The sequence below is a fragment of the Tamandua tetradactyla genome, chromosome 5, assembly GCF_023851605.1.
Source record: "Tamandua tetradactyla isolate mTamTet1 chromosome 5, mTamTet1.pri, whole genome shotgun sequence".
Lineage (NCBI taxonomy): Eukaryota > Metazoa > Chordata > Mammalia > Pilosa > Myrmecophagidae > Tamandua > Tamandua tetradactyla.
Window position 1 is genome coordinate 17,064,241 of NC_135331.1, and position 22,776 is coordinate 17,087,016.

Below are 22,776 nucleotides of genomic sequence, written 5' to 3' on the forward strand. Positions count from 1 at the left end.
ACCACATGGGGGCAGTGAGAACGTGGCTCAGTGGCAGAATTCTAGTCTGCCAAGCCAGAGACCTGGTTAAATTTCCAGTGCCTTGCTGCCCATGTTAAAAAAAAATTAATTAAAAAAAAAAAAAAAAGACTGTATGTACGTGTCTTCATTAGGTTTAGCTTCATCGGGTATAGATGAAATATAATATACTACTACCAGTGCCAATTTCAATACTGTCATGTTCATAATTCACTTGTTCTGGGACTTGTTGAAACAGAGTAAGATTTAGTCCGGTAAGCAAACAAAAAGCCCACGTTAATTCAAAGCACTTGTTGAAAAAGGAAAAACAACCTATCAAACAATCAGGGAACTGGGAACACTGATTCAATATATGACATTAGGAATAACTGTTACCTTTTATTTTTTAATTTTTTTTTACATGGGCAGGCACTGGGAATCGAAGCCGGGTCCTCAGGCATGGCAGGCAAGCATTCTTACCTGCTGAGCCACCGTGGCCCGCCCTGTTATCTTTTATTGATGTGATAGTGGCATTGTAGTTACAGTTTATAAAAGGAGTACTTGGCAGTCTTGGGCAAATTCCTTTACGTCTTGGTGGCTCTGTCTTTGCTTAAGGATAGCAGTACTTACCCTCATAGGGCAGTTACAAAAATCAAATAAGATACACAAGACAGGCTTTTAACCCAGGGCCCAGCATACAATGTTGCAGACTAAGATTAGAGGGAGCGTCTATTTGAGAAGACTGAGCCAATCTTAAGGCAGTGTGAGCCCTATTAGTTGTCTTGTCTAACCTTCTCACCAATGCAGCAATCTCCTTTATTATAGCTTAAAAGAAAGTGAGAAAAACTGGAGAAGTACCAAAGCAGACAGACTGATCTCTTAAGTGTAAATAAACACACTCTGAATGTGTTTCTAATTCATTTGAAATAATTTGTTCAGTCAATCAACAAGTATATTTCTAACATTATACACCAGCACCATAAGGACATTATTGGGGTTACCAAGGAGAAAAACTGAGCTCTTATCCAACAGAATTCACCATCAAGATGAGAAGGAAAGTCTGGCATGAATTGAAAATACTGGGAGGTGGGGAGAGATTGCAATACATGACCTAGGTGCAAAATTTATAATTTTGGTAGGAGACTATCTAATTTAACTTGTATGTCAGTTTATTCGAACATCATAATTACATGACATCCTGACTAGGGAGTGAGATCTTGTTAGTTTGTACCAGTTAGTGTGATGCCCTGATACATCCCAGAGTAATTTTGGCAGAGAATAAAAAAATATTTGCAAAGTCCCCTTGGGGGACCGGGGAGAAAGGAGGAAATATTAAAACTTCACCATCTGGGGAATTCCTGATATTCTCATAAGCAGCAGGGACAACCAATTCCATAGACTGAGCCCTGGATCTTGGGACCCTATGAAACTTACTCCTGAAAAGAAGCAGCTGAGCCTACTTACAATTATGCCTAAGAGTCACCCCCAGAGAACCTCTTTTGTGGCTCAGATGTGGCCTCTCTCTCTAAGCCAACTCAGCAGGTGAACTCACTGCCCCTACCCACTATGTGGGACATGCCTCTCAGGGTGTAAATCTCCCTGGAAATGTGGAGACAGTTTGACTTCCAGGGTTGAATCAGGACCCAGCATTATGGGGTTGAGAAAGCCTTCTTGACCAAAAGGGGGGAGAGAGAAATGAGACAAAATAATGTCCTAGTTGCTGAGAGACTTCAAATAGAGTCAAGAGGTTATCCTAGAGGTTATTCTTATACATTATATAGATATCCCTTTTTAGTTAATGGCGTATTGGAGAGGAGGGGAGGGGAGGGAAGGGAAGTACCTGAAACTAGTGAACTGTATTCCAGCAGCCTTGATTCTGAAGATGATTATATAAGATGTGGCTGATGCTTCCTTTACCAAGGGTATAGACAGATGAGTAAAAACATAAGGACAAAAAACAATAGGGAGGGATAAGGGGTAAAAAAAATTGGGGTAGATTGTATTACTAGTGGTCAGGGAAGGAGAGGGGTAAGGGGTAATGGGATGCACTTTTTTCTTCTTTTTTATTTGTATTTCTTTTTTCTGGAGTGATGCGAATGTTCTAAAGACGACCATAGTGATGAATACAAACTATATCCTGAGCCACTGATTGTATACTTTGGATGGACTGTATGGTGTGTGAAGACATCTCAATAAAAACATTAAAAAAAAAAAGTGATCTAGGGACGCATGACAAAATGCTAAAACTGTAAGTTAGAGGCACTGGGCAGGCACTGGGAATCAAACCCAGGTCTCCGAGCATGGCAGGTGAGAACTCTGCCTGCTGAGCCACTGTGGCCCGCCCACAAAGAACATTTAAGAGTTAGCCATTGACTAAATGTACAAATTAAAAAAAATTTTTTTAACTTTTTTTATTAATTAAAAAAAATTAACAAACAAAACATTTAGATATCATTCCATTCTACATATACAATCAGTAATTCTTAATATCATCACATAGTTGTATATTCATTATTTCTTAGTACATTTGCATCGATTTAGAAAAAGAAATAAAAAGACAACAGAAAAAGAAATAAAATGATAATAGAGAAAAAAAAAAACTATACGTACCATACCCCTTACCCCTCGCTTTCATTTGCCACTATTTCAAACTGAATTTATTTTAACATTTGTTCCCCCTATTTTAAAAATGTTTTTGTATGAGGAAGAACAAAGGAATGTCATTACTGCAGGGTGCTGACAATAGATGATAATTAATATCTTAAAATTTTAACTTATGTGCAATACTAAAGCAAAAAGTGTTTATTTGGTACAAAACATATTTTGATTAGTGCATTTCCTAATATAACTTAGGTAGACAGCTTAATTGAACACCATAAGTACATGGAACCTTGAGTAGGGCATGAGATTTTGTTGGTTTGTCCAGAGTGATGCCCCAATAAATCCCAGAGTGATTTGAACAGTGAATAAAAAAGTATTTGCAAAGTTCCCTTCAGGGAATGGTGAGAATGGGGGAAAATTCAACTTCCCCAAGTTGAATTCTTGATATTCTCACAAGCAGTGCGGACAACCAAAGCTATAGGCTGAGCCCCCAATCTCGGGGTTTGCTCATATGAAACTTAACCCCAGAAAGGATAGGTCAAGCCTACTTAAAATTAGGCCTAAGAGTCAGCCCCAAGAGAACCTCTTTTGTTGCTCAGATGTGGCCTCTCTCTCCCCAGCCAACAAAACAAGCAAACCCAGTGCCCTCCCCCTGTCTACATGGGACATGACTCCCAGGGGTGTGGATCTTCCTGGCAACGTGGGGCAGAAATCCTAGAATGAGCTGAGATTCAGCACGAAGGGATTAAGAAAACCCCTAGAATGAGCTGAGACTCAGCATCAAGAGATTGAGAAAACCATCTTGACCAAAAGGAGGAAGAGCAAAATGAGACAAAATAAAGTGCCAATGGCTGAGAGATTCCAAACAGAGTTGAGAGGTTATCCTGGAGATTATTCTTATGCATTAAATAGATAGCACCTTGTTAATCAAGATGTAATGGAGAGGGCGGGCCACGGTGGCTCAGCAGGCAGAGTTCCCGCCTGCCATGCCAGATATCCTGTGTTCGATTCCTGGTGCCTGCCCATGCAAAAAAAAAGATGTAATGGAGAGACTGGAGGGAACTGCCTGAAAATGTAGGGCTGTGTTCCAGTAGCCATGTTTCTTGAAGATGATTGTATAGTGATATACCTTTCACAATGTGACTGTGTGATTGTGAAAATGTTGTGTCTGATGCTCCTTTTATCTACCTTATCAACAGACAAGTAAAACATACAGAATAAAAACAAATAATAGGGGGAACAAATGTTAAAATAAATTTAAATTGAAATGCTAGTGATCAATGAAAGCGAAGGGTAAGGGGTATGGTATGTATGAATTTTTTTCTGTTTTCTTTTTCTGAATAGATACAAATGTTCTAAAAAATGATCATGATGATGAATATGCAATTATGCGATGATATTGTGAATTACTGATTATATATGTAGAAGGGAATGATCAAAAGTTAAAATGTTTGCATTTGTTGTTATATTTTTTAAAAAAATTTAAAAATTAGTAATAAATAAATAAATAAATAGTTAGTCATTGAATCAAGCTTCTCTGATAGTGAGAGAGAAACCTTGAATGACAGGTAGGGTATGAAAGATAGAAAAGATATGAGGAGTGTTGGAAATGAGCAAGAAGGAGAATGTATTGGAGAGCAATTTCCACAAAAGGCCCCACAAATGGTCCCACCAGTGCACTTCACTGAATGCCAAGAGGATGAAGACTGGCCTTACCTAGTTCGTCCGTGATGAGATGCTTCCCTTGAATGGAATTACGGCACTGATTGCCTGGTCGACTGCTGTTGCCCAGGTTAAACTGTACTTTCCAGGGAATGGGCTGATCATGGTCTTGAATCTGCAGGAGACTCCGATCTCTCACTGCCCTCTCCTCCTACAAAGACCATAAGTGAGAAGGTTAAAGTATTATTTCTTGTACTTTCACTAATTTCTCACAGAAACTACATAACTACAGTAAAAGGGCAAAAATATTGTAAGGAGTATGCACAACTGGATTTTGCAAACTGCCCCCTCTCCAAGTAAGTCTGAGCCAAAGGGATAGATGTATAATAAACCTGGAGAAAAAGCAACGCATTAGGGCTATGCTTCAAAACTGGCATACTTAGATGCACTGCCCCTGGGTAACACTGTGCATTATAGATGTGTGTCTTATTCCTGAAGTGTTAATTTTAAGAAAAAACTTGGAAAGGAGAATTTTTGAACTATTGCTTTCTACTGTTATTCAAAACATTTTTTTATATATTAAAATAAATACACTTGGGAATAGAATGCATAATTTGGATACATTTTTAAAATAGGAAACATCAAAGAAATTTTGCAACTGTCATTTCAGACAACACCTAGACACCTCTAGAGCACGAGATCACTTTCATTTACTGTCAAGCGTACTTCAATTTGCATGTATGGAAGTATCGAATTAGGAAGTTGATTATGGGGCAAGCTAAAGCATGTCAAATTGCAAATTTCTTCTGTCAAAGAATACTGCAAAAACTGGAGCATAAGTATGCAGGTGACCATCTTGGTCACCCAGCCCTTTATCCACATATGAAAAGGGAAGAGCTGCCCCTAGAAAGGCAAGAGATTAGACTCCTTTTCCCTAGCCTAGAAACTGTGTCAGGGAGGTGAGCTTTCAAATTGCCTTTTTGGTACTATTAAAGGAACTAAGGAGGAGGGTGCCCGAGTACCAGAAAACAAGCGAAGCATGAGAAAGCCATTTTCTGAATCCTTAAACCTATTATTGAAAAACAAAACAATTATAAGATTCCCTCCTAAAGGCTTTTATGTACATGAAACATTCTACCATTATAATAAAATGCTAGTATTCAGTGGCTTTTGCATTAAGAATAATCTGTCATGTGTTGGTGTTCAAGCAGAAAGGACTGACCTTGAAAGTTTGGTGGTAAATTTATATATATATATAGAAAAAAAAGGTGGGGGAACAAATATTAAAATTTAAAAATATACATATCAGGTAGATGGAAATACTAGAGGTCAATGAGAAGGATGGGTAAGGGGTATGGTATGAATGAATTTTTTCTTTTTTCTTTTTATTTCTTTTTCTGGAGTGATGCAAATGTTCTAAAAAATGATCATGGTAATGAATATACAACTATGTGATGATATTGTGAGCCAATGATTGTATACTATGTATGGAATGTTTGTATGTTAAGAATGTATGTGCTTGCAATTTGGTTTAGCAATAAAAATTTTTTTTAAATAGAAAAGATCTTTACAGTTACTAAACTTTATTTAGGAAAGTGAACTAGTAAGATTTATTAACACTTCAAATATACATACCCACATGGCCCAGCAAAGGGATTTTTTGAGGGCATCTATAGAAAGCACCAATGTATAAAGATGCAACAAGGATATTTATTACAGTATTGTTTAAAGTATAGAAGAAAACCTGGAAACTCATGAACAGACAAGTGATTGAATAAAAAGCAGTATAGCTATATTATTAAAAAAAAAACAAAAAAACTAGCTACAATCAATATCTAGGATAGCAGTTGTTAGGCTTGACATATATTACATCATGTAGGGAGCTTAAAAAAAATTGATTCCTGAGCCCAATCCCAAGAGTGGGTAAGAATCTCTATGGCTAGGACCTGGGAATTCATATTTTTTAAAGTACTGCAGATGATTTTAATGCACAGACAGGGTTTCAGACCATTGGATCCCAGGGTTTATTTAGTGATAAAAGCAAGTTGCAGAATAATGTGTATGTTATCACACATTATATGATCATAACAATAGCTGTAATTATAAAATACACCTAGAGGTTTTTAAGAACTCAGCTAAAGGTATAGATACTCTGCGGTCTACTAACATGGAAGAAGCAGAAGTGATTATTAATATCACATTTAGTCATCTTTGAAATGTTGATATTTTCACTTTAAAATAAAAATTATAAAATGTTAAAATATGATTAGCATTCAAACTAGGGGAAAATGTGTTGAGCTGTGTTCCAGTAGCCTTGATTCTTGAAGATGATATATAATGATATGCTTTTACAAAATGACTGTGTGACTGTCAAAACCTTGTGTCTGATGTTCCTTTTTTTTTTTTTTTTTTTTTTTTTTTAAAGAGAGAGGGAGGAAAGGAAGGAAAGACAGAGAAGGAAGGAAGGATGGAAGGAAGGAAAGGAGGAAGAAAGGGAAACATTTTTAAACATTTTCTTGTTTTATTATATTTTGTTTGTTTGTTTGTTTTTTACATGGGCTGGGGCCGGGAATCGAAACGGGGTCCTCCGGCACGACAGGCAAGCACTCTTGCCCGCTGAGCCACCGCGGCCCGCCCTGATGTTCCTTTTATCCAGGGTAATACAGATGAATAAAAAAAATGGATTAAAAAAAACAGGAGAAAATGAGTGGGAGTCTATAGGAACTCTGTACTATCAGCGCAACTTTTCTGGAAATCTAAAATTATTCCAACAAATTTATTTAAAACACATACATACAATTACCAATATTAAAGAAAAAGATTACCCATAATTCCATCATGTAAATAAAACTATATTTATTTGTGCATATTATCTTCTAGCCTTTGACCTCTGGCATTTATACTACAAATTAGGATACTCTGCATTCAGCTCTTCTTGACACTAATTGGATAGTAAACCATTTTCAAGTACTTAACATTGTCCTGATAATCACATTTTCAAGGCTACATAATAATCCATCATGTTGATATGCCATAATTTGGTAAACACATCCTCTATGATGAACATTTAAGCCCATTCCAGATATTCGTTTTCATAGCTAGAATTGCAATAAAAACATGGAGCCTTTTTTATTCTCTTGAGTAATTTGTAGTGGTAATTATTACCAAGTACAGTCAATGCTTTATAAAGTAAAACAACTTCCCAAAAGTTATACCATTTATAATATCACCACCATTAAAATAATGTACAATTTTACCACAACTTCACCACTATTAGATTTTGGTCTTTAATTTACAAAGTGTATCTTTCAAGGAGGCTTTAATTTGCATACTGTGCCCTCCCCCTCTCTTTTGTGTGTTTTTTTAAGTGAAGCATTGGCACTAGCAGGTCCAGGGCAGATTATAAAATAACAACCAATTTCTTGGTTAGTGCAAGGAGAAAGGCTAAGTACAGAAACCTTGGGAATAGAGGACAAATCACTTAGGTCCATGCCGCTTAACTACATGTAAATTCATATTCCTCTGCCCTATTGGGACCATATCGCTTAACTGCATAATCACGTTATGTGCAAACTAAGCTGAGCTTCAAATGTTACCGTAGATCAATTAATAGCCGTAAAGACTATCAAGAGGCTGGTCAAAATGCAGTAAATTGGATTTTACCACACAGTTAAAAGTACTCTTAACATTACTCCCAAACTATTCCGATATTTTTCCTAAAAGAAAAGTTCATGGACAACTGCATCCTGGAAGGATCTCTTCTACTAACTGCATTCCTAGTAAAAAGAAAGCAACTCTCCCAGAATTTCAGCTTGCTTTCAACACAAATATTCAAGACCTTGCCAGAAAACTGTGTAAGACTGTGGACTGACACAGCAGCAGATATAATTAGCACATGATCACTTTTCTGAAGGCCCAGTCTTGCAAAAGCACAGGGAAAGGGGCACTAGGGGGATTCTTTCATTAGATGAGTGGTTTTAAACCTTATCCAAAATGTTCCACCTACACTATTAGGCTGTTTCAACTTTAAGCTTCTCCCCCCCACATATTCTTTTCATTCAAGATCCATTCAAAGGTATACATCTAATCCTTACAATGTACTAAACTAAGGAAAAGACAAATGCAGACAGGATCTCTGTTCTCCAAGATTCTCCAGAGCAGTCAATAAAATAGGTATATACATAAAGCACCGCAATCAAACTCTGTAGATGCTATGACAGATGTCTATGTGGGGTGCAATGGGGTACAGGGTATAAAGAGCGAAAAGAAAAATGAGCAAAATGTACACAAAAAGCTTTCTTCATAAATTGTGAAGAGCTACGAAAATGTGTTTATTACAAATGTACGTTACCTCACCTGATTTTAAAATGGGTATATTAATAGCCTGTCCTGTTCATTTTTCAGGTGCTATTGTGCAAGTCAAATGGGATAAATGTCCAATATAAGTTGTAAAGCACTTTAAATATAAAGACTGACTTATAGTTCCTAAAAAAAATGTCTCAAATATATAAAGGAGGGTGGGCAATGGTGGCTCAGTGGCAGAGTTCTAGCCTGCCATGCTGAAGACCCGGGTTCAATTCCCAGAGCCTGCACATGTCTAAAAAAAATAATACTAATAATTTTATTTTCACATATATATATAACATAAAGGAAAAAAGTATATATATGTATAAGTGTATCTATATATATAAAGGAAAAAAGTATGGAAAAACACTAGGAAGACAATACGTCCAAACATAAACAATGACTACCTCCTCTGCTTTGTGAGATTATGGATAATTGCTCCTCTCCTTTACCTTAGTACTTAACAGAAATCCTGACCAGTACTTAACAGATATTCTGGAGAAGGTATGTACCTTGGTGATTAGGGAAAAACAAAACACCAGATGAGCAACTCTCTCTCTTATGACTTATTACACCTTACTTACTTTAGACAGTATCTAACCTGGCACCAATTTACTTAATTACCTTAAAGCTGAAGCAGTGAATATATTTTCAAGGAGTTATGTGAATAGCCCTCATAGTTTTAGGAAGTACACCACTTGAACAAGTATATGAACATTTACTTATTTGAGAGGATCTCTAAAGTTGCTTTTAACACCAAGATTCTGAATTTCTTTCATTTCAGCTCAAGGACCACCTTGTCACTCTATCAAATCATCCTGTCTTGTTTCCTTCATATCATAAATTATTATCTGCAGTAATTTTGCTTATTTATTACTTGACCCTCTTACCTTCCAGCAGAATATAGGCTCTCTGAGAACAGAGACCCTATTCCTTATCTACTTTGTTCCATATGTATCTCCACAATTCAGCAGAACAATGCCTAATACATAGTTCATCTTCACGAGACATCTGTTAAATAAAAGCATCCAAGTACCTGGCACCACTCACCATTCCCAACCCTCTCTCCCAATCGCATCCCCACAGTGCCACTAAGTTCTCTTGCACTCCAATCTCTACAATTTAAAATTATCCCCCAAAGCATTAATTAACATGAAAACCAAAGAAAAAAAGGAATTCAAAGCAGCCAAGGATAATCAAATATTCTCTAGGCAAAAAGCTGCTGCATCTGCTCCATGAGTTCATTGTCTCACTGAAGCAGAGCTAAGGATCATATGGTGCTTTGAAGTTTTCCACAGTCTTTTCACAATTAATCCAAAATCCACTGAATATTACATCTTACCAGTTTTAAGGACGAAGAAAGTGAGGGTAGGCAAGATGAAGCAAGCTGCTTCAAGCCACACTGCTAGTAGGTAGGTGGTAGATGATTAAAACTGCAGCAAAGAATAGAGCAAGAGCAGCCAATCCAAAGGCCTGCAGGAGAGGAGGGGTTAGATGGGCTAGGCCCGGCAGTTCTCAAAGCTTCTAGTCCCAAGGCTTTTTACAATCTTAAAAATTACTGAAGTCTCCAATAAGTGGGTTTATGTGCATTATGGCTACTGACATTTACCATTTTGGAAATGAAAACAGGTTCTTATTATATCTAACTCACTTAAAAATATTAAATCTATAACACGTTAACATAAACAACATTTTTGTTAACATGTTATGTTTCCCAAAATGAAAATACATTTAGTTAGAAGAGCAATGCTTTTACATTTTTGTAAATTTCTTTACTGTGCAGCTTATTGCAAGACAACTGGATTCTCATATCTACTTCTGCTTTCAATCAGTTATAATGTGCTGCTGGGTTAAAGCATATGAAAAAAATCTACCTCATATAGAAGATATGCAGTTGGATATGGAAGAAGTAGTACAACACTCTTTTCAAATAACTATGGATATTCTTCTTTGGTACTACACCAAAACTTATCAAGTGTTAGTTTCTTAAATGTTCACTGCAGAATATGGAGTCACTCTGGAAAACATTCTGGTAGTTCCTAAAGATTTAAACCACTTGGCTCAGCAATTCCACACTTACGTATCTTCTCAAGAGGAAAAAAAACATATGTCCACACAAAACTTGTACACAAGGCCCATAGCAAATATTACTCGGTAACAAAACAAAAGAAGTACTGTTAGATGCTACAACATGGATGAACCTCAAAAACATGCTGACTGAAAGATGTCAGACACAAAAGAACAAATATTACACAATTCCCCTTCTATAAAATAAATAAAATGTCCAGAATAGGAAAATCTACAGAAACAGAAAGTAAGATTAGTGGTTGTCAGGGGCCAGGGCAATGGAGGATAGGGAGGCATTGTGGGGAGGGAAGAGTGACAGCTAAAGGCTATGGATTTTCTTTTAAAGGTGAAAAAATATTCTAAACTTTTATTGCGTTGATGGTTACACAGCTCTGTGACTATACTAAAAACCACTGAATTGTACACTTTATAAATGGATGGATTGTATGGTATGTGAAATATGTCTCAATAAAGCTGTTTCAAAAAGAAAAGTTCAGGGCAATATGCAATCTGAAACCATATGAATGAGCGTTTCATAAGCTGTTACATTAACATCTATGGGTCTCGCTTGCACTTTAAACAAATCCTATGCAGATCTTCCAAATGTTGACACATTTTTGTTATACAATATTAAAAAAAATCACATTTGTTAATATCATCAGCAATCTTATCAGAAAAGTCTTTAAGTACTGGGAAGCTGTCAAGCTCAGGTTAGCAGATATATATTTTTAAAAACTCCAGCTTTCATTTGAAATTGCAAATTTTATCTTTGGCAATAAAATAATGTCAGATGTCTTCTATGAAGTAATAGGCTCACTTTATTCATTTTTAAGAAAATGTCTACCAAATACTCAAATCTGAAAAAACACAACTTATCAGTTGCTTCTTCAAGAAAAATGATGATTCGTGAAAAAATTGGCTGGTTCAGTCAACCACATGTTCTTCCTCAGACAACCATATTTTGGCAAGCAGAAGTGCTGAAGTGCCTTTGTACATATTCCCCATTTTATCACACAGCATACTAAAAGGTATTTAGTTTAGGATCAAGATTTAATAAAATCAGTTTTAACTGCTTCATCCTTCATTCACTCCGTAAAAAAAATTAAAATGAGCTTTTTTAAAACTACAAGTCCATGACAGTGACAACTACAATGACTACTTATACAGAGGGGTGCCTTGCGCTGATTCATGCTAGGGCACCAGCAGTTTCACACCCATTGCTTTTTCATTGCCAGTGAAAATATCAACACAGTAAAGAAATCAAATATTTGCTGATATTTTGAAAATAGTTTTGACCTTGCAGGTCCAGTGAAAGGGTCTCAGGGACCACCAGACCACACTTTGAAAACTGGTAGACTAGTTTATGATAAAAGAAAAAAAAAACAAAACATTCTTAATGGCTTAACACAATAAAAGTTTATTTCTCTCTTTTGCTATACATCTACAATGGGTGAGCCAAGAGGTCCTGCTCTTCCTTATCTCTCAGGCTGAATGAAGGAAACCTCCAAGGTAACTGTGGCAGAGAGGAAACATGCCCCAAAGCTACCTGGAAGTAGCAGCTTACATTCTATTAGCCAAAACAGGTTACATGGCCACTCCTAAATTAAAAAAAGGTGACAGAATCAGTCCTATCGTATGCCCAGAAGAAGGATGACCAGATTATTTGTGAACAACCCTAAAAACTACCACAGGAGGCCAGCCAGGAAACATAAAGCAATGAGTGGTCCCATAGATGGAGCATATCTCAGAATCTAAAAGGATAAGCGTTAAATTCATTACCCCTAACTGTTGCCAGACCAAAATATAGACCTAATGCTGTCAAATTTGAATTTTATATGCAATCTCATAATTTTTAAATTCCATTAAAAAACAACAGCATGCAGACAAAGCCAAACATCTACAGGTGTCACACCTGTCACACAATGTCATAAATAAAGAGCAAAGGCTTTAAAATCAGGTAGCTCTGAATAAGATTCCCAACTTGAACCTTCACACAGGAATAAATTTCCTAAATACAAAGAATTCCTACAAAGCGATAAAAAGACAATGCAATAGTATAATGGTCAAAGGATATTACAAGGCAATACAAGGTGATGACAATTCAAATGACCAAAAAAGTAAGATGTTCAACTTAACCAACAGTCAGGGAAATATAAATCAACATATAATAATAACTAAGCATTAACTTAAATCTATAAAACCTATTTGAAGAAAATGCTTAAGTGTTATTAAGGGATGCAAAGGAAGGCAAATGCCTGGAAAGGTATGTCATGTTTGTATCAGTCAGATATTGCCACAATAATGCTGCATAAGAAACGACCTCAGAGCTCAATAACATAAAACAATATGCATTTATTTTTCATTCATGCATCTGCCAGTTGGCTGAGATTTGGCCTTGGTTAAGCTTGGTGAAGCTGTAGACTGGGCTCATATATATTTCATTTCTCTCACATCCTCCTTGGACCAGTAGCTATGAACCACATTTTTCTCATAATAAAAAGCAGCACAAGAGAACAACCCAACCATTTAAGTACATGCTAAGCTTCTGCTCATATCATGTCCATGAATACACTTTTGGCCAAAGTGTGCACATGGTCAAATTCCTTGTTAAGGGAAAAGAAGTACCTTCCTTAGAATTAAGTAGGGTGAAGAAGTGATATTTGCTAACCAATGATCTAACTTCACAATTTTCTCAGTTTAAAAGATTCATCATAAAATATCAAATTTCCCTTCATTAATCTAAATATAATGCAAAATCAATAAAAATACCAATACTAGACAAGCTAATTGGTACTAGACAAGCTAATTCTGAATTTCATATTTAAAAATCAAAAGAATTGCTAGAAATGTTCAGAGAAAAACAAGAACTAGCTTTATCAGATATTAAAAATATATTACTTTTTTTTTACTTAAGCAGTTGTAGGTTTAAAGAAACATCATGCAGAAACTATAACGTTTCTATATACCCTCCCATCACAGGCAGTTTCCCCATAACATTTTGCATTAGTGTAGTGCCTTTGTTATAATTCATAAAATAATATTATTATAATTATGCTACTTACTTTAGCACACTATTGATATCAGGATTCACTCATTGTTAAAGGTACACTTTTAAGTATTTAACACATAATTTTATTTTTAATATCAGTATATTTGGGCACATAGATAAATTAAACAGAATAAAAACTCCAAAAATATACCCAAATTTAACTGGCATGATTGTGCATATAAAGACAACATTTCAAATCAGTGAACCAAAAAATTATTCAATAATTGGAGTTGATAGTCAAAAGGAAAAAAATCAAATTAGATCCTTATCTCACACCTTACACCAAAATAAATGCCAGACAAATCAAGGGTTTAAACACGAAAAATGAAACAGACACATTTACTGATTCTTAGAGAAGGCAACCCAATATGGGTTAAGTATATGAAAATATGATCAACATATGAAAACATGAATTAAAATCGTCAAGTACCATTTTTTAGATATCACATGACAAGACAAAAAAGGCTGATAATACATGCATTGGTGAAGGTGTGGGGAAACAAACACCCTCTTCATTTATCTTAGGAGTATAAATTAGCATAAACTGGCAGTATGACCCTATTACGTAATTTATAGGACTTGCATGAGGTACGGAAAGAGCAAGGTGGAACGGTATGTTAGGTTACCAGGGCCAGTTACATGGGTGTGCAATCTGTGAAGCCACATAGGGCCCCGGACTTAAAAGGACCTTGTGCTTGGTTTAAGGCCCTGCTATTGCCCTCCTGAAATTCCTAATAAGTTTTTAAAACAAGAGCCCCACAAATTACGTAGTCTTGAATAGGTAAATGCACGTACATAAATGCAAAAATAAGTCTGTCTCCTACCTCTAACCTTCAACTACCCAGTTCTTTCTCCCAGAGGTTATCGCCATCTTCTGTTTTTCTTACGCACCCTTACAGAGATATTCCTTGTGGAACACACACATACATTTTATCTTCTCATACAATAGTTTTTTAAAACAATGATGCTATTTTTCATTTATGAGGCTAGCAAATATTCTCGAAATCTGTACTACACAGTACTGATAAGATTAGAAGAAAATGGGCACTCATATATAATGCTGACCATATGGATTATTACATTTGTTGAAAGTACTCTGACAGTATCCATTGAAATAGAAACTGCATATACTCTCTGACCAAGTATCCTTCTTTTCCTTCATAAAGATACATGTACAAGTATGCTTAGCAGCATTGTCTAGAGTAGGAAAAAAACCTGCGCCAAGCTGCAAGACCATTGCAGTTGCCTGAAGTACTGGCCCCCTCACTCCCCCTGAGGTTGTATTACACACCCACACTCTTGCCCTGGCCTCACTGCAGGCCATGTGTATTTCTCCACACCTTGACTTTGTACCTGGACATGTGTCTTGCTTTTGCCAATGCGCTGTGAGTGGATATGATGGGGGCAGAGGCTTAAGATGTGCTCATGCAGTTGAGATCACCCTCTTATCTCCCACTGACCTGCCATGAGAAGAATATGTCCCTCCAGTCTGGGCCCCAGGAGATGTGTGACTAGGAGGGTAAATGCTTATTATGGTATGCCCCCGGATTCTGGAGCAGTTGGCTAGGTAGCACCATCGTAGTAAAAGCTATAACAGAGAAATGGTTAAAATAAGTTATAGCATATCCATACTGTGACAGGTTGAATGGTAGCCTCCCAAGTTATGTCCATCCAGAACCTGTGAATATGACCTTATATGAAAAAAGGGTCTTTGAAAATGTAATAAGGATCTCAAAATGAGATTATCCTGGATTTAAGGGCTCTGGATCCAATGACAGGTATCCTTATAAAAGAAAGACAGAGCGATAGGTGAATCACACAGACATAGGATGAGAAGGCCATGTATAGATCCACGTGATGATGAAGACAGAAACTGGAGTGATGCTGCCACAAGCCAAGGAACACATGGACCTGGAAGAGGCAAGGAAGGAGTCTCGCCTAGAGCCTACTGAGGGAGCTTAGTCCTCCCAAGACCTTGATTTTGGACTTCTAGCTTACAGAATTATAAAAGAACATATTTCTGTTGTTTTAAGCCACCAAGTTTGGAGTAATTCATCACAGAAACCCCAGATAACGCCCAAGACATATACTAAGGAATATTATGCAGTTGTGGAAACTAACTATTTAGACCACTGCATAATGACCTGGAAGGATACTCAGATATATTAAGATACGTTCACATACACAAACACACCTGCGCACTTTCACTATTTCTATTTTAACAAAAACTTTTAAATGTGAATTTGTTAATCTTTGTTTGTATACCACAAAAAATGGTGAAAGAATATATCCCAAACTGTTAATGCTGTTTCCTCAAGCAAGTGGGGATAAAGAAATTTGAGGGGCAGTCATCACTTTTGCTTTGCTTTTAAAGAGATGTCTTAATGGATTTTAGAACACACATATATTGGATTTTGTGTAAATATGGCAGAAGCCCTCACAGGAAAAGGGGGAGGGGGAAGAGGTATTTCACAGGCTTTTCGAAATCATCTACTTCAACTCTCCTGTAACAGAGGCCTTGGCACTATCGCAAGTAACAGGGCTGGGATCACAGGTAGCTCTAGTGCAGTGCTTAAAGGTACAGAGGTTGAGGCCCCAACTTGAACACTGATGCACAGTGCAACCACAGGCAAATCCTTAACTCTGTGCCTCAGCTCTCTCTTCCAAAAAACAAAGATCCCAGGCTTATTATGGGTTTAAGTGAGTTACACATACAAGAAGCGACCATTATGATTATGTCTATGTTCTCTCAGCTTACAGGTCAATGCTCCCTTTTGTAATGGCCATAAAAGAACCCAAGAACCATAGTTAAGCTTGAAGGAAAACTAAGGGGGGTGGGGGGAACACTGGTTCTTTAATAAAAATTCACTGTCTCAAGTGTGTATCAGTTTAGAATTGGGTGCTGAGAATAGGAAAATGAGAGAGGGGATCCCTCTCTTTATGAAATTCAGTTATCTACTGAGAAAAAGACCTATTACAGCAACAACCCAATGCGATATGGTATAACAGGACAGAGTTTCTTATGCTGGGGGGGAGTTAGAACTTCAGAGCCAACAGTTTTAGGGAAGTCACAGACATTCCCCTCAAAACTCAATCATGGTAGGGCATACACGGGCGGAATGCTCACCTGCCATGTGGGACACCTGGGTTTGATTCCCGGACCATGCACACATCGATCCACCCCACCCCACCCCCAAAATCTCAACCATGGTCATGGAACATAGGTTAAAATAGTGTGCACACACGCGCACACACTGTTATAGAAAAACATAAACAAGGTCTCCTGGAGAAATTAAAAGGCCAGAATAGGGAAAGGTTACAAGAGTAGAGAGCGTCTAAGCTAAGTGTAGGCCTAGGAGAAATCAGTTTAAATCTGGGACGTCAATAACATACACTGGTTCTTAATGATCATCTGGGTCAGGTAAAGAAGAAAGCAGAAGACCGAGATTTGGGTATGAAACTCTGAGGTCCACCAGACAGAGACTATGAGAAGGTGTCGTGAGGGGCAGAAGACACAAGTCACAGAGCACAGTAATTCCTATGGACTTTCATTCACACAATCTGCCAAGAAAAGAGGTGTACAACACTCAGCCCCTCTGTTTACCTAAGGTGGGAGAGGAGACAATTTTCTATCTTCCTTTCATAGCCAGCCCACATCCTCTAAAACTAGAGGGGCCATCTAACTTATGTATTGTCTATTCACTTATACTTTTTATTTATGTAATTTATACGCATAAACGGCACCTCATAGACCTGTTCAGTTCCAGCCCAGGTGGAAACCCCACAATAAACGAATGTCCGCCACGCTCAGGCTGGCAGGCTCCACCTGTCCGACTCCCGGGTTTTCCCGCTTTAACAACAGGGACACCCAACTCCCGGGAATGCCGCGAAGATTCAGTGAGGAACTGCACATCCCCTTCTCAGCACAGAGTCAGGCACGTAAAAAAAAAAAAAAAAAAGCACGTCGGCGGCAATAATGGTACTAACAGCAGCTTTATGGCCCAGCACCAGGTTCGAGTCCCAGCGCTGCCTCTGGCCTAGTCAACACCTTCTCGTCCCAGACATCAAGAAAGTGATCAGGTCCCTTAAGCACCTAGAGCCGGGACAGGTATCCTTCCCTCTCCGGAGAGGGCGGCACGGAGCTCCGGACCCTGTCAGCGCCGCTGCCCACCTAGCTGCCCTCACGTCAGGGAGCAGCCGAGCAGACGCAAGAGCTTCGCGAAGCGCCCGGAGCAAACGCGGAAAGGGAGGACGGCCACTGACCTGCTTGAAGGTGCTGGTGAGGAAGTAGACAAGCGAGAGCCCGAAGACCAGGGCGAGCACCCACCTCTTCCGCAGAAGCCGGCGCCACACCATGGCAGCCAGGTTCACCATCCCGGCGCGGAGCGGGCCAGGCCCGGGGTCCGGGCGGCATGGCCCCTAAGCTCCTCACCGCCTCAACTTGCCCGGAGACCCGCGGTCCAGCCAGCTCCCGGCAGCCTCCCCGTGCCCACGTGACCCCGCTTCACGCCCCGCCTCCCCACTGCCCGCGTCCCCCGCGGCACCGCTAGACCTCCTCCCCATTGGTCCCTGCGGAGAGGCGTCCTCCTATTGGCTGTGTACCGGGAAGGAGGGCGGGCAGTCGTGTGCGTGCGGCGGGAGTGGCCGTACCCGGGTCCTTGCCCTGGGTCTGGTAACCCTGAGAGAAAACCTGACCCGAGGCCGGAAGCGCTCGGAAGTCCTGTGCTGACAGGATCTGGCGAGTGATTGGCTTGGCTGGAGGTGAATGATGCCGCTGTGATTGCTGAATTGTCTGGGCAGGTAAAAAGAGAACTTGATTTTTACCCCCGGGATGACTCCTGCTCTTGCAGCCTGACAGTGTTTTGCCCTGTACATTGGTGGCAGGGATAGGAAACGCTCGCGACATCGTATCCTTAGTGCACCTGCCTGCTTCCAATGCAAGTAACGCCCGAGATGCTTCTTTGCATGATGGGGGCCGCGATTAAAACATCGCATGCCTCGAAGAGTTTTGGTGTAATCCTTCCCATAGGGATGTAGTGAGATTTATGGAGAAGAGGTTAAAATGCGTTTCATTCAGTAATTCAGATGCATCCCACGTACAAAAATGTATTCCAGACATCGATACTGGAATAATTATGTAGGGCCTGCTTACAACAGAGAATCTGAAGCCCCTTTGAAAGCAAGCATCTAAAAGGAGAACCTTGGGCATTTAAGAGGCTGTCAACTTTGTGGTTGGAAACTGTGATACTGAGGTTTTTTCCCCACAAAGGATTGCAAATGATGGAGGTTATTGGGGGGTGGGGGCAGGGAGGCATTGCTGAACATTAAGCTAAGTTCCTGGAAAATATGAACAAAATGAGTTTTCCTTTCCATATACAGATAGTGTTGCTGACCCATTCCTAGCTGAAAAACTAGTTTCCTTAAAAGAGGAGGGAGGTTTACCTGGTGGGCTGTTTCTCTAAAGCATTGGCTCTGGTGACACCAGTTCAGCCCTTCTAGAAGGCTGGTCAGGATTAGGAGGCCATTCAACAGCCAATTATGGGGCCCTGAACTAAAAATCAAATACCATCTTTGGTCCTGGTACAAAAAATAAAAAATAAAAATAAAAAAAAAAATCAGATTTCCATTTGTGGAAACTGTATGGCCTTTATTTCTTCCCTAGGGTAAAAAGTAGGGAGGGGACCAGGGATCTGGAAAAAGGTAACCTAGAAACTCATAGGTGTTGTATTCATTTAATAAATACTGAGTGCTCCACGCCCTGCTTGGGCCAGGCAGTGTTCTAGATGCTGAGATGAAAGGGCAAGCCACGAAGACAGGATTCCTGCTTTTGTGGCATTTATATTCTAATGGGGGACACAGATCATAAATAAGCAACCATGTAAATACAAAAGTATTTGTATATTACTATATACAAAAGTATTTATATATTACATCGTATTACTATGAAGTAAATAAAACAGGAGGGTCAGAGGGGTCAGAGGAGACCTCTGGAAGGAGATGACATTTGACTTGAGGGGTCATTCCAGGGAGTGGGAACAGCAAGTACAAAGGCCCTGGGGCAGAGACAAGCTGCATGTTTGATGAACAGAAAAGCCAGTGTGGCTGATGGGAAGTTAGAGAAAAAGAAAGTTGGAGAGAAATGATACTGGAAACATAGGTGAGACCACACCAGTTGAAACCTGTAGGCCATGACTAGAGCTTGGATTTTATTCTGATGGCAATGGGAAGCCATTGGAGATCTTAAAACGTATTTTCCAATTCTCTAGTCAGGAGTCATAGTTTGTCAATAGGACAAAATACATTACGATCTGACTGTCCTGAAGAGTCCCACACAGAGTCAGTGAGAGACTTAAGAGAGAAAATGAACAGAAAGAATGATATGCTTACAGCTGCCCATGACTCCCCAAGACTTACTGTGAGATTCAACGTGTCCCATAGACTGTCCACCCAAGTCTTCTGTTCTGTCTAGGGTCTGGAGTCTCTCGCAAGCTCCCCTGACTTCTGCTTCTCTCTGAAGAGGAAGAGGAGGGGGAGCCCTGCTCTTTCTGGGACCCGGTAGTCTCATCCCCTTCAGGAGGCCTGAATGTCCACCTTGGGTTTCATCAACATGGAGTTCTGAAGTCCATGTGGCTCCTCAGAGTAAACCAGGTGACGTATCTCCATTAGAATTCAAATCTTCATTACCACTTATGAAATATGAAGGCTGGAAGGAAGCGTTGCAGTCAACTACTCCAGCTCCCTCTGTTTAACAGAGGGGGAATCTGAGGCCCTAGAGAGGCTACTGATTAATCCAGGGTCACACAGCAAGTTAGAGGCAGCATCAGTCTAGAACCATGTCTCTTGACGCCAGACCCCTGCTCACTTCACTTCACTTCACCCTGCCTCCTCTTTGCCATACAGTTCACTCATCTATCCTCTCATCTGAAAGGACTCCCTCCACCTTCCCTTCAGGCCCCTGGGTGGGTGTCATCAGCCTCATTTGTAAAATGGGAGCTTGCCTTAGTTTCCAAGGATTGCCACAATAAAGTACTCCAAACTAGTGGCTTAAAATAACAGAAATGTTTTCCCTCACAGTTGGGAAAGCCAGAAGTCCAAAATCAAGGTATCTGCAAAGCCATGCTCCCTCTGGTAGGTCTAGGGGAGAATTCTTCCTTGCTGCTCCTATCTTCTGGTGGTAGCCAGCAATCTTTGGTGTTTCAAGACTTATAGTCGCATTACTCCACTATCTGCATCTGTCTTCACATGGCCTTGTCCCCTGCATGTTTCCATGTCTCTTCTTCTAAGGACACCAGTCATATTAGATGGGGGTGGACCTTCATCCAATATGACTTCATCTTATAATATCTGCAGTGACCCTATTTCCAAATAAGCTTCCCTTGACCTATACTGGTGGTTAGGATTTGAACATATCTTTTGGGGGGACACAATTCATCCCATAGCAAGGGCGATAACACCTTCCTCAGAGGATTGTGAAGGTTGAGTGACCTAAAAGATCAAAACATGGAAAATGTCAGCAAGCTCTAGGAATGTAACATATGATTGCTTACTTACGGCACACAGGCTATGGGAATGATTGGAAATTCTGGCTCATGCCATGTGTTGGCTTTCAGGTGTTAAGGAAAATGCAGAGACGCCACAGCAGCAACACGGATAACATCCCACCCGAAAGGTAGGCATCCCTCTGGTTTGATTCCATCAGGGGCTCTTGGCTTTGGGTGGGGAGGGACAATCCAAATTTAGATTGAAGAATACCTACCTCTCAGGGCTAGTTGTTAGAGGAGTAAATGAGAGTCACTTGGAAATTGCTAAGCCTTATTCTAAATATCAGATGCATAATAACTTTTCTGTTGTGGTGATGGTAATTCTCAAAGCCTGTGCAACAAGTGATCCACTTGACTTATGAGCTAAAATTTCTGACTATTGAAATCCAAAAGAATGCACATCCTGAAACCTGTTCTCAGGTTGTGACCGTGTCCGTGCCGCCACCTCTGCCCAATTCTAACATATACAGCCAAGGAGCAGGCAGCCATGCTTCTCCTTCCTCATGCCCCATTCTGGGCTCCCTACAACACTGCAAAACCGCAAGCAGCACCCACAGGCCCCAACATCAGGACTGAGTCTTGTATCAAGCCCACCTGGTCTGCACAGGCCTTAAGTCAGATGATCCTCAGCCAAAATCCCCGCTTGGCTCCTTCTCAGCCATGGTGCCTGCAGCAAACGACTTCCCCCATTTCCCCATCCATAAATGGCAGGTAGTAAAACATGAGGTTGTCCATGAATGAGGGAAGGAGTGTAAAAATGCCCAAACACAGACCTGGCATATTATTTAAAACATGGTTTTTGAAGCTGTTTTTCAGTCTCTGAAAATTGCTCACAGACGAACCATGAGATCTTGGGGACAGAAACTTCAGCTGAAAAATAATGGCCACCATGTATTAAGACCTTACGCTGTGCTTCCCTGACATTAGTCCAAAGTGTTCAGGACTATTTTTATCCTCACTTTACGGATAAATTACCTAAAGTCATACAGTCAGGAAGTGGCAAGGCTGAGATGTGGGCCCCAGGCTGTTGGCCCCAAAGTCTGTGTTTTGAATCATTGCATTTAGGCAGCCTCCTCTCCTGTTCTCCTCTCCTCTTGGGCTGCCTCAAGCTCTAGCCTTTAAGTGGTTAAGTGGGAAGCACAACCTCTGCCCCTGAAGAATATTCTATCCCATTTAGGCTGAAATCTTGACTGAATGCTGAAGAAAGGCACAGAGAAGGGAGGCTATCTATAAAAGGTCCCTTGGTGGGCTGAGGGTTTCTTGGGAATCCTGGAGGTCCCCTGAGCCTAGTGAACTCGAGTTCACCTGGGGTGGCGGTGAGAGAGGATGGCTGCACCCCCCCCCCCACATGGGTCAACATCCTGACCTGCCAGGACGATTTATTTCTGAGCTCAGCTTTATGAAGTGCAGAAAAAGCTCAGGGATCCTTGAGGATCATAGCTGTGGTGTTGGTTAGTATTAGTAATGTTATTATTATGATTAGGCAGAACCCAAGGGGGTAAAACCATACATTTC

The 22,776-nt window shown here is 39.8% G+C and overlaps 2 protein-coding genes across 12 annotated transcripts in view; one reads left to right on the forward strand and one right to left on the reverse strand.

Moving 5' to 3' along the window:
* The window catches only part of SPRING1 (SREBF pathway regulator in golgi 1), a 115,997-nt gene extending 97,790 nt beyond the window's left edge, over positions 1–18,207 (reverse strand). For 3 of the 4 annotated variants that reach the window (XM_077159933.1, XM_077159931.1, XM_077159930.1), the window contains exons 1-2: positions 17,984–18,207; positions 4,315–4,471 (exon numbers count right to left, since the gene is read on the reverse strand). In XM_077159933.1, the coding sequence (XP_077016048.1) occupies positions 4,315–4,471; positions 17,984–18,094 (268 nt within the window). In that variant the 5' untranslated portion in view covers positions 18,095–18,207. The remainder of the gene's footprint in view (positions 1–4,314; positions 4,472–17,983) is intronic. The other variant, XM_077159932.1, reaches the window with a different exon arrangement.
* A 151-nt stretch (positions 18,208–18,358) lies between these two features.
* The window catches only part of RNFT2 (ring finger protein, transmembrane 2), a 96,391-nt gene continuing 91,973 nt past the window's right edge, over positions 18,359–22,776 (forward strand). For all 8 annotated transcript variants that reach the window (XR_013175595.1, XR_013175596.1, XR_013175597.1 and 5 more), the window contains exons 1-3: positions 18,359–18,520; positions 20,190–20,368; positions 21,331–21,389. Coding sequence is in view for 2 of the 8 variants with exons in the window: in XM_077159935.1 (XP_077016050.1) it covers positions 20,345–20,368; positions 21,331–21,389 (83 nt within the window). In the remaining 6 variants the exon portion in view is untranslated. The remainder of the gene's footprint in view (positions 18,521–20,189; positions 20,369–21,330; positions 21,390–22,776) is intronic.